This window comes from Drosophila kikkawai, chromosome 2R (assembly GCF_030179895.1).
Source record: "Drosophila kikkawai strain 14028-0561.14 chromosome 2R, DkikHiC1v2, whole genome shotgun sequence".
NCBI classification, from domain to species: Eukaryota; Metazoa; Arthropoda; class Insecta; order Diptera; family Drosophilidae; genus Drosophila; species Drosophila kikkawai.
The window spans coordinates 18,660,768-18,676,084 of record NC_091729.1 but is presented as its reverse complement, the minus strand read 5'-3'; the positions used below and the strand labels follow the sequence as shown (position 1 = coordinate 18,676,084).

The 15,317-nt window shown below is 44.5% G+C and overlaps 1 protein-coding gene across 1 annotated transcript; it reads right to left on the bottom strand.

Moving 5' to 3' along the window:
- Positions 1 to 181: 181 nt before the first annotated feature.
- On the bottom strand, positions 182 to 15,022 carry LOC108076786 (uncharacterized). Its single transcript, XM_017169792.2, has 10 exons — positions 14,712 to 15,022; positions 8,534 to 8,829; positions 7,552 to 7,653; positions 7,223 to 7,489; positions 6,940 to 7,034; positions 4,651 to 4,742; positions 3,782 to 3,974; positions 2,053 to 2,188; positions 1,849 to 1,989; positions 182 to 1,788 (listed from the first exon to the last, which is right to left on the bottom strand). Exons 1-10 carry the CDS (start codon positions 14,763 to 14,765, stop codon positions 1,671 to 1,673), a joined length of 1,494 nt encoding a protein of 497 aa, XP_017025281.1. The 5' UTR covers positions 14,766 to 15,022; the 3' UTR covers positions 182 to 1,670.
- Positions 15,023 to 15,317: the final 295 nt, after the last annotated feature.

Below are 15,317 nucleotides of genomic sequence, written 5' to 3'. Positions count from 1 at the left end.
TTAGATTTGCCAGCAAAACAGTGTGACCGTGTCGGGTAGCCAGCACCGATTCTGGCAATAGTCTGGCAACTTGGCCGCAGTTGGCGGTAATTTTGAAAAACTGATAACTAAATATTTTTATACAATTTAAAAGAAAAACAAAGGAAATTCCATTCCAGAAATAAAAGACTCGGTAGGAAACTTTTGAAATTGAACTTTTCACATTTATTATACACTCATTATACATATAATTTCGGAGCGAGAAATATTGAAACATGCATTCAATTGGCCAGTTCTTACATTAATGGCTGACTTTCGCTTCTCGTTATATAAAGTGTTGTACAATCTGTGCAAATCGAGAGTGTGGATCTATCACTGTCCCATATAGTATGTAGTTAGCGGCTCGAATTCACATTTACTGATGGTTGAGCGAGAATAATACACAGAGTTCTGGATAAAAATGAAATTACAGCTATGTATATATATATATTTTGATCTATTCGATATAGATTTGGTATAATACACATATGTAGGGATGCACGTATAGCTTAGGGTTTCCTTCAATGTTCCGCCGCATGCCCCCGGCTTGATATCTGCCGGAACACCCACTCCATTAAATTCCATTGTGCTGCAATTTTCGGTGATTATAATACTTAATGGACATCTATAATACATTTAATGGACATCTAGATTAGTGTTTAGTGGAATGGGTGGTGTGGTGGACTACTAGTGTTGACATTCATAGTTAAAAATCTCAAAATTTCTTCCCGTCCGACCTCAATATTTGATAGAGCAGGTCGCAAGCACGTACAATAACAAAATGGTTTTGCCTTTGCTCTCGATTTAGTGGACCTTGTGTAAATCACATGTTGAACTAATGTAAAACTAGTAATATAGCCGCAGCCCCAGCGTAAGCCTAGTGTCTCCAGCCTATATCTGATTATATATCTTTGATTAATTTTGAAATGGTCCCGACTAACATGAGAAACCTAGGGCGTGCCAGTTGTGGGTGCACGATGGGCGTGGGCTGGCATATAGATTATAAAAAAATGTGATTAAGGTTAACAATTATGGCCAAATTCTAGGTCGACCAATTAATGAATCCAATAACAATCATATGAACATTAATGTAATTTTAAAATGCAATTCGATTACCTTTACAAATATATATATATAACTACACATATATAATTAACAATAAGTTCCATTCCGAACGTTCAAAAATCAGTACAATTGGTTTCATTTAACTTCTTCGTCTACGAACAAGGGTTAAGGGTAATTTTTCCAAAAATTATTGCTTCTCAATTTGGGTTTAATTTTGTAATTTGTTTTTAATCAGATTTAATCGGAATAATTATAACTAATGGGATGGGGTAATGCGCCCCAGACAGAATCGAGCTTCGAAAATAAACCCAACTCATGCTTACAGGAGAACGAAAACCATAAACGCATAAAATCAATTATAAATAATAGTTTTATATTTAGACAAACTATATACAGTGATTGGGGGCGAGAGTGACTAGCGTAAATTAAGACTAAAATTATACACAATATGTACAGTTGGGAATAGTGCGGTACCCCCGGTAGAAGTCGAGTCTGTTTTTTTTTGTAACTTAGGCAATAGTTGCTATGCTTAGAATCTGCATACTGTTTTTAGGATACTTTTAGGGATTCTCTGCGTAGGGGCTCGCTTAGAGCACATGCAGGTTTTCGCAGCTCTTGGACTTGGAGTCCCGCGTCCAGACGCGTCCCAGCAGGCCCTTGACCTTCAGGCTGGTGGAGGTTCGCGAACCACGATACTTGCGGGGGCTGCAAAAAGCGAAAGTTTTACAGACCATTACAGGCAAGTTTTCTTGGCTGGTGACCCACCTGCTCTGCGCACTGCCTGGCGGCGTGGCCACCGTTTCCCCCAGCGGACCCAGCGGGGTGTTGGCGTTGAGGCAGCCGGCACTCAGGGGCGAACAGGCGCGGCGCTTCGACTTTCTAATCGAACGCTTCCGGAACAGATCCCTGCGGAAATGAAAGAAGTAAGTTAAGATTCAAGCAAAGGGAAAGCTTTAAAGGTTCACCCACCTGGACTTCTCGGGATTCTCCAGCTTCAGGCGTATCTGTGACAAGAGACCCACCAGCAGCTCGTCCACGTTGTGATTTATGCCCACCGAAGTCTCGATGAATTTACAATCGTAGGCGGTGGCCATGGCCTTGCCCTCTGCAAGCAAGGAGATGCGAGTGAGAGGTTAAGTGAAAATGTGTGGAAATTATGGCCAAAGGCATCACAGTCAGGCTTAGCTGGCCGGTCACCCAACACCCCAGTTAATCAAATCAAATGGCCTCGCTTAGTTAACTCTGAGTTGGTCATAAAACTCAACTCGGACTCGGATTTGTATCTAAACACGTTGGTTGACTCTGGCTCGGATTCCCGATCCACCATCCGTCACGTCTGGTCCACAGTTGTGTGAACACAACTCGTAAAATCAGAAGCATCAAAGTTCGCCGTATGCGGAGGTACATCATGCGTGCGACCGACCCTCCTGCTGCAAATTTTATGACGGGCTCACATTTTTATTAACAATGTGACGAAAGCCCTACCATGCCCATGCCCATTTTATTACTGTTTGATAGAGGCTCCTCTCGCCCCTCCCCCTTTCGAGGGCCTTAAAGACTTAAGCTCTTATCCCTCCTGATTCCCCCGTTTGAGGCTAGATCGTAATTAAAAGTCAACAAAACTGCCCAGCATCGGTGCCATATTTACCCCAATTGAATAATTAGTGCGGCACTATGGCGGTGCGCAGACATCATTAAGTATGCCAAACAGTAAAAAGGTGCAAGTGGAAAATGGCAACGAGGGAAAAGCATTAAAATTTCAATAGCTTTTCGGGGAGTTCACGCAATATGCCAACCAAATATGTATGACTCACTCACTTCATCAGAACATCCTCTGACACTGCACGTATTTCTCCCAATCGCTGTGACATTGTATAGATTTATGAAAATATCTTTTAGCCAGACATTTCAGGGCTAAGCGCGCTTTTTATTATTGCCGGAGGCATAAAAAATTCTATAAATACTTTATGAAATTAAGGCGCCGCATTAGGTGGACAGCAAAGCCTACCCGCCTACCCATCAAGTGGGGATTCGAGCTTGGGTTGTGGCGTGTAGACCATGGAGAGAGGGCTCGGCTCTGCTCTGTTTGTAGCAATAGGCTTATGGGCCTTAAACCCACAGCGGAACACATGCCACACGGGACGAAATGTAATCAATTTTGCGCTGAAACAATTTCCCTGCCATTACTCTGGGAGAGCTTGTCGGGTAGGAACCCTTCCAGTGACCCACCTGCCTGCCAGCCTCCCTCTCTGGCACTTTCATTAAAACAAACGTAATTTAACGGAAAATATTGAATTACTTAGATGAAAGCGCCCGAGAGTTACCTTCGCCTTAAAGGGAATCCGATATAAAAGTCAAGTGAAAGTACTTGAGTCGACAAAAAGACCCCGAAATTGGCGACCTTCAATTGGGCAGAATGCGGCTTTCACTCCCACTGTACAGCCTGCCTCTCCCTCTTAAGCGACACTCCAGTCTCCGTTTTGTGTGCCCGGCTATATCTGTTTTTATAGGCCAACCGCCGGATGACTTCCGCTTGGGCAAACTTTTCAGCTGTCCCTGGCCATGGGTCCTGTTCACACACTCAAACTATATCGATATCTATTTTTAACGGACCCAATCGAGCGCACTTTCGAGTGTTAATGAGGGGGGCGTTTATCCCCCCCCGCCACATGATGATATAGTATACCATGTCATTTACCTTCGGAGGTGACCAGCCGGCTCCTGGCCAGGTCCGCCTTGTTTGAAACGAGAATGACTGCCTTCTGGGCGATGTTCTGATTGGTCCAGAGCACCTGCAGCACCTGCTCCGCCACACTGAAGCTGCTCCTGTCCGCGGCCGAATAGATGACGCAGTAACCGTGCGGATCGTAGTTGGTCAGGCACTCATCCGGCTGTGAATGGAGGTGACACCGAGGTGACATTGAGTGAGGTTGAGAGCTGGCCAAGGTGTGGGCTAGTTGATGGCCGTGCATGCTAATGGCATTATGAAATGTCACAGATAGAGTGCAGGACGCCGCACAGATGAGCAGGACACCCCACTCTTCTGTGTGTGCCTGTGCGCCTCAACGTTTGGCTTTCAAAATAAAAGCATTGGCCTTTCGATGGATATGTAAAGGTGTATTCAAAAACAAATACCAAGTCTATACTATGTGGCTTTTAGAAACCCATTAAAATGGGGTCCATAGTACGCGAGTTTTACCTAGAGTTGGCTTTGAAGGCTACTCGTAAAGTAATTTAAAAGCAATTTCTATATATTTCGCATCTATGCGGTGTCCTCATAAATATATTAAAAATTCTATATGAAAAAAGTTTGGGTGATACTTGTAGCCAATAACAAAACATGTTTGGCTTTGACGTTAACGAAGAATAATGGCTTTTGTAACTCAGTAAATTATTTATTAAAAAATATGATAGAAATTTAGGTTTCATTAAAATTGTAGATTATATTTCTTTAATCTAATTCCTGGTTTTATACCCTAACATATCCATCGATTTATTTAAATCAAAACCCAGCCAGAGGTATGTATATCTGTGCTGAGTGGCTTTCATTGTTCCTATGACACTTACCGTCATCTCGGTGTATCCATGGTCGATGAATATCAGCTCGGACTCCTCGCCACTGAGTAATACTGAAACGGCCTTCTCGCCGGACTCATCATCTGTTTGCATTCAAGGAGAAGGACTAGATTAGCACTTGGTTAACACAGAGTGCGCGAGTAGGAAGCTCAAGATCGATAACTTAAATGTCAGGCAATGAAATGATTTACAACATTAAATTTGGAAGTGCGAAAACAAGGGGAAAGTGCAAGTGCATGTAGGGTATGTATGCTGCTGTGTTTGTGTGCATGTAAGTGGGCTATTTACAAGTGTGTCAGGCTGGTGTATCCCTGAGGGATCGGCCTGGAAGGCTTTCCCGGAATGCCGCCCCAAAATGTATGCTAGTTTGTGGTGAATTAAGCTGTCCCCACAGGTATGCAATGCAGACTCGTAGCTGTCGAGGGGGTGAAAGTGGCGTGGAAGTGCTCGGGGCTACTCTTTGTTTCTGTTGGTGAGTGCTCTCTCAATTATTATTCATTTTATGTGTTTTTTTTTGTTTTCTTTTAATTAAAAAACATTCAATAGGAGCTGTTTGTACGAGTATGTATGGCCCCAGCCATTATTTGTAGCTCGTCCCCCGGTAGCAATCGATAAATGCAGCCATCGTCCGAAGCCCGGTGCCTTTGACCAAATCATTAATTAAATTTCATTCATTTGTTTGTGATGTGCATAATCATTTCAATAATATCGAATGGCAGTCCTCAAGGCTGCGCTACGCGGAGGCCCATAAATCACAAGCGAAACAAAGGCCTCCATCGTTTGACAATCGATTGAGGCTATATATCATTACTCATATATGTATATATATGGGGCTATTGGGGGTGTCGACGGGGTGTGTGTATGTGTTCTAATTTCCGGGGCGTATTTGGTGGGCAGGTGTGTTGGGGAGCAGGGGCTGGTCTAGCGTCTAATCGGGCTCAATTGTGAGTCAGGGGGGGGGCTTGGGCTAATGCAGTTGTGGCTTGAGAGATTAAGTGTTTAACTAGTTTGTTGTTTGGTTAAGTTTTTGGAGAGTTGAAAAAGCGTTTCAATTATATGTATAGAAATATTGGATAAATATTAGGGAGTAGCATAGTTAACAAGATAATTATTATTATTATTATTATTAGTATTGTTCAGTGGCTAGTTGCTTTTACCGTCGGCGGCTTTTTCAATTAGAATGCGTATATCACAGTTGCCTAGATCTGATTACGACCACGATTCGGTTACGGATTACGAGTTCGGTTTGGTTGTTGTATGTACAGAGATGTCGGTTGTTAATTCGGTTGTTGTTGTTGGTTGTTGGTTGTTGTTCGAGTTTCGAGTAGGGTCAGTTTGATACATTGAGTTGAATGATTGGTTGATTGACATTCGGAATGGAGAGAAACAGAAAATATTATCACTTCTTCATATATATGTATAAAACGATATGGTACAGTAGCGGATTTCAGAATGAGGTATAGTGTGTGTTGGATAAGCATTTACACGTGGACTCTACTATTTGTTATTGCTAAGGAACGTGGAATCGGTCAACATTGGTATTCTTCCATAATATTCATCCGAGCAGATGACAAATTTTGAAATTATTAAATTTTCCATTCGTTTCAGGGCCAATCGTGCTTGTTTTCTCTCATCTTCTTTCCTTGCCAATAGAAATGTTTACTTGAGTCTTTTCTTGCACCCGTTCTGGCCTGGCCAATTCCATTCGCAAAAAATTCCCAAAATGAGGCGAATTTATTTTCATTGCAGCAGCGTTTGTTATGCTTTATGCCAATATTATGTGTTGACCCATTGGGGGTGGCGATGGCGATGGCGATGGCTCGGCAGACTCATAAAACGCCCAAAGGCCAATGGAACCAAACAGAAGGCAGTACTCAACTCAGAAACAGAAAAAATAAAACTCAAAAAACAAAACAAGCAGCAACCGAAAAATGTAAACTTTCCGAGCACCGGGGATCATAAAAAGCCATGTGATACGGGGGGCAAACAGACGACACAGAGCAACGGAATCAAACTGGAACTAGAACTAAAACCAAATGGATTGAATAACACCGAACGAGCGGGGCAGCGACAACGAATGAGTTATGAAATAATATAAACTGAAAGCCAAAGCACTCGGTCACTGGCAGGACGAGGGGCAGACAGACAAGACGACACAAGGTGAATCAGGGGGGCTATGCAGTGCTCTCGGGTATGGGATTTGGGGCTGAGTTGGACCAGGGGTCCGGGTTACGGGGATCCGGATGCAAGCATCTCCGGCATCAATGTGTGCACACTCACCGATGCTCGTGTCGTAGGCGTGCAGGTACTCCGACGTCATGAACTGTGAGACCAGGGAGCTCTTGCCAACCGCAGGACCACCCAGCATTAGGACCCTGGAAATGCGAGTGAAAATAAGTGGGAGAGAACAATTAGTAAAGGTATTTAGATAAAACACAGTCATTCTCTTCAATTTTATTTCAAGTTTTAATTTAGCTGTCATTTTAACTGATTTATATTTTTTACGTTTTAATGTTTTATTTTATAGATAAGAACATCATTAATAGTTAAGAGCCCAACTCACCTGTAGGGACCATTGCCCGGATTCGAGGTGCTGCTCTCCCTGCTGGAGGCCAGCGAGGTTCGCGCCGAGACGGAGGTGGGCGCGGAGAGCTGCTGCTGTGCCGTAAGGTGCTCGGTACTGGAATTAGAGCTGGCCACGCTGTTGTTAGAACGACTGCGTCGGCTCTTTAGAGAGTCACCGCGGTTGACCACACCCTTGCCGGTGATCGAGAAATGGCGCAGCCTGTAGTACTCCTCCTCCACGCCAGTGTTTGGCATGGAAGCCACTCTGTAACCAAAGGTAGATGGGAGATAAGTAATTGTACGTGTGTTGTGGCCAGGTAAGCGCACCTGGATCTCTGCTGGGGCAGGCACAACTGATTCGGCCTGCCCGAGGCCCTGCTGCCGGGCATCTTCACCGACTGCGAGCGACTGTGATGTGGTGAGCCATAGCTGAAATTGGAGGAAAAGGACATCGTTAGCTGGGTTCTAGAAATTTGAATCCATCATCCGCCCTTTAGCTTTGTCTTCTGGCAGAGTGGAGGAGAGGAAGGAATAGCTGAGATTAACAACTGCAGATGACAGCGGTTTAATGGAGATCCAGATATGTATGTATGGCTTGCACTATTTTGCGTGCAGCACCTGCTGCCAACAGTCCTTGGCCATTGTGAATGCCAAAGGACACGAGTGTGGGTGGGCAGGTGTCCTTGGGGCGCCAAGTTGACCGCAGCAACACAGCCAAGGGAAAATATTGATAATTAAAACGCCCCATTGGTGTAGCCCGACAAATAATGGACATGGCATTTATAACCCGATCTCGTGGGGGGGGAAAACTTTAAATATTTCTCGCAAAACGACAATCAAATGCAGGAACTGCACGGCCACGTGCAAGTCAAAAATGTTTATTTATCCGTTGGATTTTTGGCTGGGACATGTAAACTTTGAGAATCGGAACTCGTCTGAAGTGTATATATGGACACACATATGTAATGGTGCTTGGCAACAGGTCGTATGAGTAATTTGAAAAGTTATGAGCCCTGCTTCATGATGACTCTTCCTTGCTGTTCCCCACAAAGTTTGCTGCAATGCAAAACTCCTGGCAGGTGATGGCTATAAAAACGGTCCTTACTGTTTGTTTCTTTTTTGTTTTTTCTTCGGTTTTGTTTGCTTTGCCCCTTTTGGACATTTAAATTTTGATTGCTTTGGTCCAAGCATTTTTACGAGAGTCTTGAAAATCGATTGGCATTCGTTCAATCGGAAATTAAATCTCAGGCCGGGTCATAAAACGTAATCCATCAAAGGTCAGGGATGCTGGGACACTGGACAAACTTACCGCATCTCAAAGTCGCGCAGCTCCTCGATGGTGAGCGTGTTGGTCACATCCAGCAGCTGCCTCATGTTCTCGTCGCGCTTGTGCTGCGCCTGCTGCTGGTGATGATTGTGGGGGCCATGGTGCTGCGAGTGGCTGCTGTGGGTGCTGGGATGGTGGTGCAGGTGAGTGGGTGCGTGGGCCAGCTGCTGGGAATTACGTTTGCGGGCGACCAGCTCCTTGCCCTGCTCCACGCTGATGAAGTCGCCCTCGTTCTTGATCAGCAGTGTCTCCACAGTGTTGTCCAGACTTAACGAGGGCTAAAAGAAAAAGTAAGCGGAAGGTAAAATTACAAGGAAAAAGGAAAGTGCGAGTGTCGGAAGTATCCGTTGATTGGTAAGCGGATTGCTGCAATTGCAGTTGAGTCGAAACTACTCGGCCGAGGAGGATTCATGGCTCGATGACTTCATTCATTCATTCATTCATTGCCCCTCTCCCCCATGGAAGTATGAATTTGCAGCACAAACACTTGCACCACCCAAGGATTTGCCACCCCTCAAGGGCTTCCACTCCGATTTTGAAAACTTTTGCTTTATCTACACACCTTGAACAGGTGTTCTGACAGCCCCTGAGCCTCTGCATTGCGTGTCTGCAGTTGCAAATTCAAATACATCGCCATTCGTGTCGAGGTAAATTCCCATAAATTTCGCCGTTGCCTTCGGTTAACAACGGGGCAAGGACTATTAGCCAGAACTTTGCTCGCTAACAGCTTATACGCTCTAATGATACTTGTAACGAACTGCGGTCTTAGGGAAATTCCCCAGAAGTATTAACTAAATTCAGGAAGAGGATTATAAATAATTGGGGTATCGAAGTTTCCGACTAAGCAATTAATGTTATTTCGAAAGAAGATTGTTATTTGTAAATAAATTATGCCGTTATAAGGCATATATTTCTCTTGGATATTTGGTTCAATTTTGATTTTATTACGTAGTCAACTTTAGATATTTTTCTATGCCATATTTATTTGAATTCCTAATTTCCAAAATAAACAAATAAGTTTGCTCTCCATTTTATCAACCACAAATGAAAAGCCCGCCAAGCAGAGCTTAAATTTGTCTGTCTGGCGGAAAACAAATGTCTGCCAGCCAGGTTAAATTATCAACAATGTTGGCAGGCCTCTCTACCCGGGCCATAAATTACACAAACACTGGAAAAAGTCTACCTGTACACCCACCATTTGTATGAGCACATATATTTATTCAGCAAAATGCCGAAATTAATTTGTGTATTTTATTGGCAGGCATGACAGTGCGCGGGGAAAATGGGAAAAACTTTGCCTGCATTTCGCACAAACGCTAATTAATAATGTGCCAATGTGTGCGAGAGTGCGTGAGGAGGTCCTAATGAATACTCAACTCGATTTCACAGACGACCCCACCATTTGAATCAAATATTTCAAGTGGCCACCCGGGCAACTTTGTGGCTGATCCGACCCGGGGGAGCAATTCGATGGCGCCGAACGGGGGATGCGACACTTTCACTGATGACGAAACCCGCTGCGAGAAAAGTTTCCCCCAAGAATCCCCTTGCCACCACACGCAATGACGCGTTACACGCGGCGTATGAGTAATATTGCTTTGGACACGCTGCTATGACGCTGCTCTTTTTCATCTCGACTGCCATTTCCCATTTTCCCCATTACACAAACGCCGAAAATAGTTTTTCTTGCATCGCCGAGTGCGTCGGTTCTTTTTTTGTCAGTTTATTTTCAGAAACAGATTGCAATGGAGGGAAAAAACGTAGCCAAGCACATGCCAGAGCTCCCAAAAGAAGAAACAGCGATGGAGAATTGGGAGAGAGAAGTGAACATTTAGCTGAATTGGTTGGCTAACTGGCAAGATAGGGATAATACGAATTTAAAGAAAGTTTTTTACATCTCTTCAAGGAACTACAAATTACTTTAAAAAATATATAGAAAGCAGCTTATTTTTTTGGGGTTTTACCAAAAAGAGCTACAGTTTCCCTCTCTAAATAGTTAATTTCCATTAAAACTTCAAGTTGTATTTATAGTGTTTAAAATATTTCCCTGAATAACAAAAAAAAGTCAAACTGTTCCTGTTTTCTTTGCAGCTTTCATAGGGAATATTCTCCGAGATTCCATTTTGGTGCTGGAAAAACTACGCAGCGCGATTGTATATTCAAACGCATGGGAATGGGCCATTAAAAAGCCAACCGACTCGAGGTGTTAGGAAAATGTTTAGCACTCCCGGAAAAATAATGCTGAGCACTCAAAATCGAGTGAAAGCGAGAAGCAGCCACCCGCCGGGGCAGAATTCAAATGGGATTGTCAAAGGCCTGGCCTACGTGCAGTGGGTCAGGAATCGATTGGAATCAATCATACCGAGTCTGCCCATGGAAATCAGAAACAATGGACCAGCCCGGAATGCAATTAGATTCTGTTTCGTTTAGGGGAAAATGCAAACTGCTAACTGAAAATCCAATCGAATGCAATCGCATCCGAGGTGCCGTTGCTATCTCTCTGCTATGCGGAATGCCCGCATAAATTATAATTGATATTACAGAAGCTGCCAGCACTCATTTCACACCCGATCGATTCGCCTGCCCATCGGTGTTTGCATCGTTTAAAAATACATTTAGTTCGCTAAGTATGTATGGGAATTAATCCAGCACCCGCACCCGCACCCTGCCCCGTGCGAGCGCCATACATGCAAATCACTTTTCATGTTTTTCCTGCATTTTTACGCCGCTCTGTGTTCAATCGCCTGTGAAATCCGGCAAAGGAGCGAGCGGTTCGGGGTGGCGGCCAGGTTTTCTGGCTATTTTCATGCGGCACGAATATTAAAAATAAAAAAGTGTACTCAGAAAACTCGGCAGAAACCTGCTTGGGGGGGGGCCTGCCCAGAGCAGTTTGTTCAAAATTACTGGGGGCAGCCGCTGTTTAAATTGCGATATTCCAAACACAATAATTTTCCCGCCGCACACACACTAATCTTGATGTTGGCGGAATGAAGATGTCTGCGGTTTGATAGACTGCTCTTCCCGGTAGAACAAAGTGCAAAACATCTTGGGCCATTTCTTCTTGTTGGGGGGATTTTTTTTTGGCTAAAAGTGTTCACGTGTCCAACAGCTGAAGGAAAAGTGCAAGGTGCCATGAGCAATGTGCAACATCTTAGGGTCCAGGTCCAGGTCCAGGTAAACAACCCGAAGCCAACTATTCGCGCTGCTTGGAATGGTTTCCGCGATTACTTTTGGTATGTGTGGCATATGCACAATAACAAGAGCGCAGCAGCACAGCACTGGGATATCTATATCGCCTTGTACGTGTTTATTTATAGCAAAGGTTTATTTATGGCTCGGCCGCAGAGAGTGCAGATACAGATGCAAATGCAGCTGCAGTGGCAGCAAATGCAGCAGAGCAGCCTTCGCCAAATCGAATGGGGTCAATGAATCCACCAACAAGGCAGAGGGAACAGCAGGAAAATGGGCCCAGGTGCGGTGGGGCAGTTCATAAATCAACTAATTAATGACACTTTATAAGGCAATTGGCCTCGGGAAAAAGCGGCCTACTGAAGCTGCCCAGAGACACAGTGCCCTCGAAAGGAGGAGCAGCTGCTGGCGGGAGCCCATCCACAGGGGAAAGCGAAATGCGAAATGGTGGGGTATCAAGTGCCTGCCACCGAATTAAGTTGCCGACCTATTGCCCCTTGGCAATTATAATTATCAAGTATACGCCGCGTTGCCTGTAGCCTCCAGCTGGGCAGAGAGTTCAAATCGGGCAATTAGCCTAAGGTGCCTAAGGTTGAGGTGAACCTAATCGAGTCCCTGACCACAACCCTAAACGGGTGAACTCTGGCAAGTGTTTGGGCCATTTGTGCGTTATAATTAGCCACGTTGGATTCTGTGGCCCTGGCCACAGAGAGAGTCAATAGCCGCTTTGGCCATTTATCATCTATCGATGATCGGCAAATTTCCAACTACAAACGAGTGAATGGCCGCCGAGCGCCAAGTGAAAGTGCCAAAATTGTTTTGGGGAAACTGACCTTTGAAGGCTGAACAGCAAACAATGGCAAAATCTGTGATAAAAATAATGGCTAATTAGCTTGTTTAAATCCAAGCAGATTTTGCAGTTCACATTTCATTGAGATTAGATCGTTTAGCATTTACCTTTGAGCAGATTTTCCATTTGCTTTCAAGGGGGCGAGAGGAGGTAAAACCCGGCAAGGACACACTCAGTGTGCCGGATGGACCTTAAGCGCGTTTGGCCACGGTTTATGGCAGCCAAGGCGAGCCGAGAAATGCATTCTCTGGCACATTTGCTTGCAATCAAAGGAAACACCACCCCCCGTGCCGCCTGACCACTCAATGTAAAATCAATAGGAAACAACCGACCGACAATGGGAACAACTGGAAACATGTTTGCGTTTCTGTCGATGTTTACTTAGAAGGTGGAAGCTACGTGGAGCGTGAGGAAGGGGATTAGACAGACCCCAAGGCTGCACTCGGAACGGAGTGCGTGCCTTCTAATAATTCGCAAAAGAAGCGACCAAGGTGAGCAGGCCAGGTGAAAGAAGAAGGTGGGGGGCTCAGGTAGATAAATCGCCCGCCATCGCTGGGGACGCATGCAATTTATGTAGATTTATACGTCTCGATGCCCATACACACGCTCTCCGATTCCGAAAACTTATGGGGCAATCGATCTGCGCGAGAAACAATTACCTACACTTTACACCTGATTGAAGGTTGGGGCATTAAATAAAGGAGGTTGGATGCGCCGCCCACGCTCTCGGTTCTTTGGAAAAAATCTCCACTCCGGACGTCATTTATTGAGGCTTGTTTTTTGGAGGAAAATTAAAATGGTTTGCCGCAAAAAATAATTGTTATTGGAAAAGGGAACCAAAATTAAAGCTAAATGATAATTGATTTTATTATTTTAGAGAAATATTTGAGCTTAACATTTTTTGATAATAATTATGAGCTTAGGCAGGCTTAAATATGTTTGTAAATAGCAAATTGCAGCCTTCAACTGTTTAGAATATATTGAATATTATTTAATAGCCTCCTTGGTTTTAGTTCTCGCAATAAACCATATTTGAAGGAAGATCTTAAGCTTTAAATGAATGAATTTAACTTTCTGTTCATCCCCATTTAACATTTAACACAGAGGAAATTAAACCAAAGTTTCAACGATCAAAGAAAATTGATACGTATCTGCTTTTCTTTCGTTGCGGGAATCGTTTTTGTTTGTGCACCAGGAAATGCCTTTGCAAGGAACATCTATAACCGATCTGTACTTGTATCTGCATCTGTATACGCATCTGTGGCTGAATCTGATTCGGAATATGTACATATAGGCGCCTCTCCTGCTCTTTATGCATCATGGGCAACAGTTCGAAGAATGAAATGAAATGCTAACTCACTGCCGATTACAATGAAATCGTTAAATATACTCGAGCATCTACATATACCGTATACATATATGACAAGTTCCTGCCCCTTAGCACCCCCTTACTGGCGCTGCGGCGGCCTTTGCTTTTATGTTTTTATGATCCGATTTGAGCAAGTAAATAAATAAGGCGAAAACAACCTGCGATCTGGCACTGGACCGCTGCTCGGACTCTATAAACTGGGCAACTGGGCTGTGTGGTAGTTTATTTTGACAGCCTGTCGTCTGCCGGCGGAGATGTATGGAATAATAAAGACTAGCCCCTCCTACCCCACAGTGCATACGATATTCCGCTGTCAGTTGCAACATTTTAATTATTTACGGCAAATTCATTGTGGGCCGGAAAAACTCGTTCACTGGAGCTCGAGTGTGTTGACTGTGGCGCAATATCGTCCACTCACAAGTGGGTGTCGTCCGCCGGCTGATAAGAGGAGACCCACCCGAATTCCGATCTGTCCTGGAGTCAATTCATAACTCCTATCGTCGCCCCCAAGCAGAGCGGAGCAGAGTGGAAAGGACAGAAGGTTTATGGGCAAATTGACGTCACCGGGAGTCGATAAATCTCGCATATCGCTTGTTCAACGGATCAACGGCATCAACTGGGCTGGACTGGTATCTTATCTAACTGTTTCTGGGTGGGTTTATGGATGCCCCCGGCTATTTGTTGGCTCATTAGCAAAATCAATCAAGCGGGCGCGTCAAGGGATTTGTGTGCCTATAACTATGGATAGTTACCTCCTTGTAGCGCTTGGAAAGGCTGCGACAGATGCGCTTGTAGAAGGGCGCCATGATATACTGCGTCACTGGGGATTGATGGACCTTCGGAACGGATTGTGCTTGTCACTTTTGACTGAAGATATATTATCTATCTATCCTTTGGGTTAATTGTTTCTATTGCCTTTTGGGGGGGCAGAGCGTTTACATAGCGAACACAAACAGGTTGGCACTGAACAATAACACAAAGATACAACACTTTGGCTACAGGATGATGTCTGAGTGGATTCTCCGCGATATCGCTGCTTTAATGGCGATGTTTTGCTTTCGGATTGCTCTCGCTAACTGACGCGATCGGCCGACGCGCTCCCCTTTTTATTAGCTGTGAAAATTGCTCGCGAAAGAGAGCGCTCGAGTGGGTGTGTGGGAGGCAGGGAGAGTGACAGTGAAAGTGAGAGCGAGAGCGAGAGAGCGAGGGCTTCACCAAACAAAGAGTAGAGAGCATGGGGATAGTGATAAGGAGCGGTAGGGGGGCCACATAAGGGAGCACAGCGGTTCTGGAGAGATGGACAAAGAGAGCTTCCGTTATCCAGAAGAAGAGGCACGCATATATCAATAGATGCTACC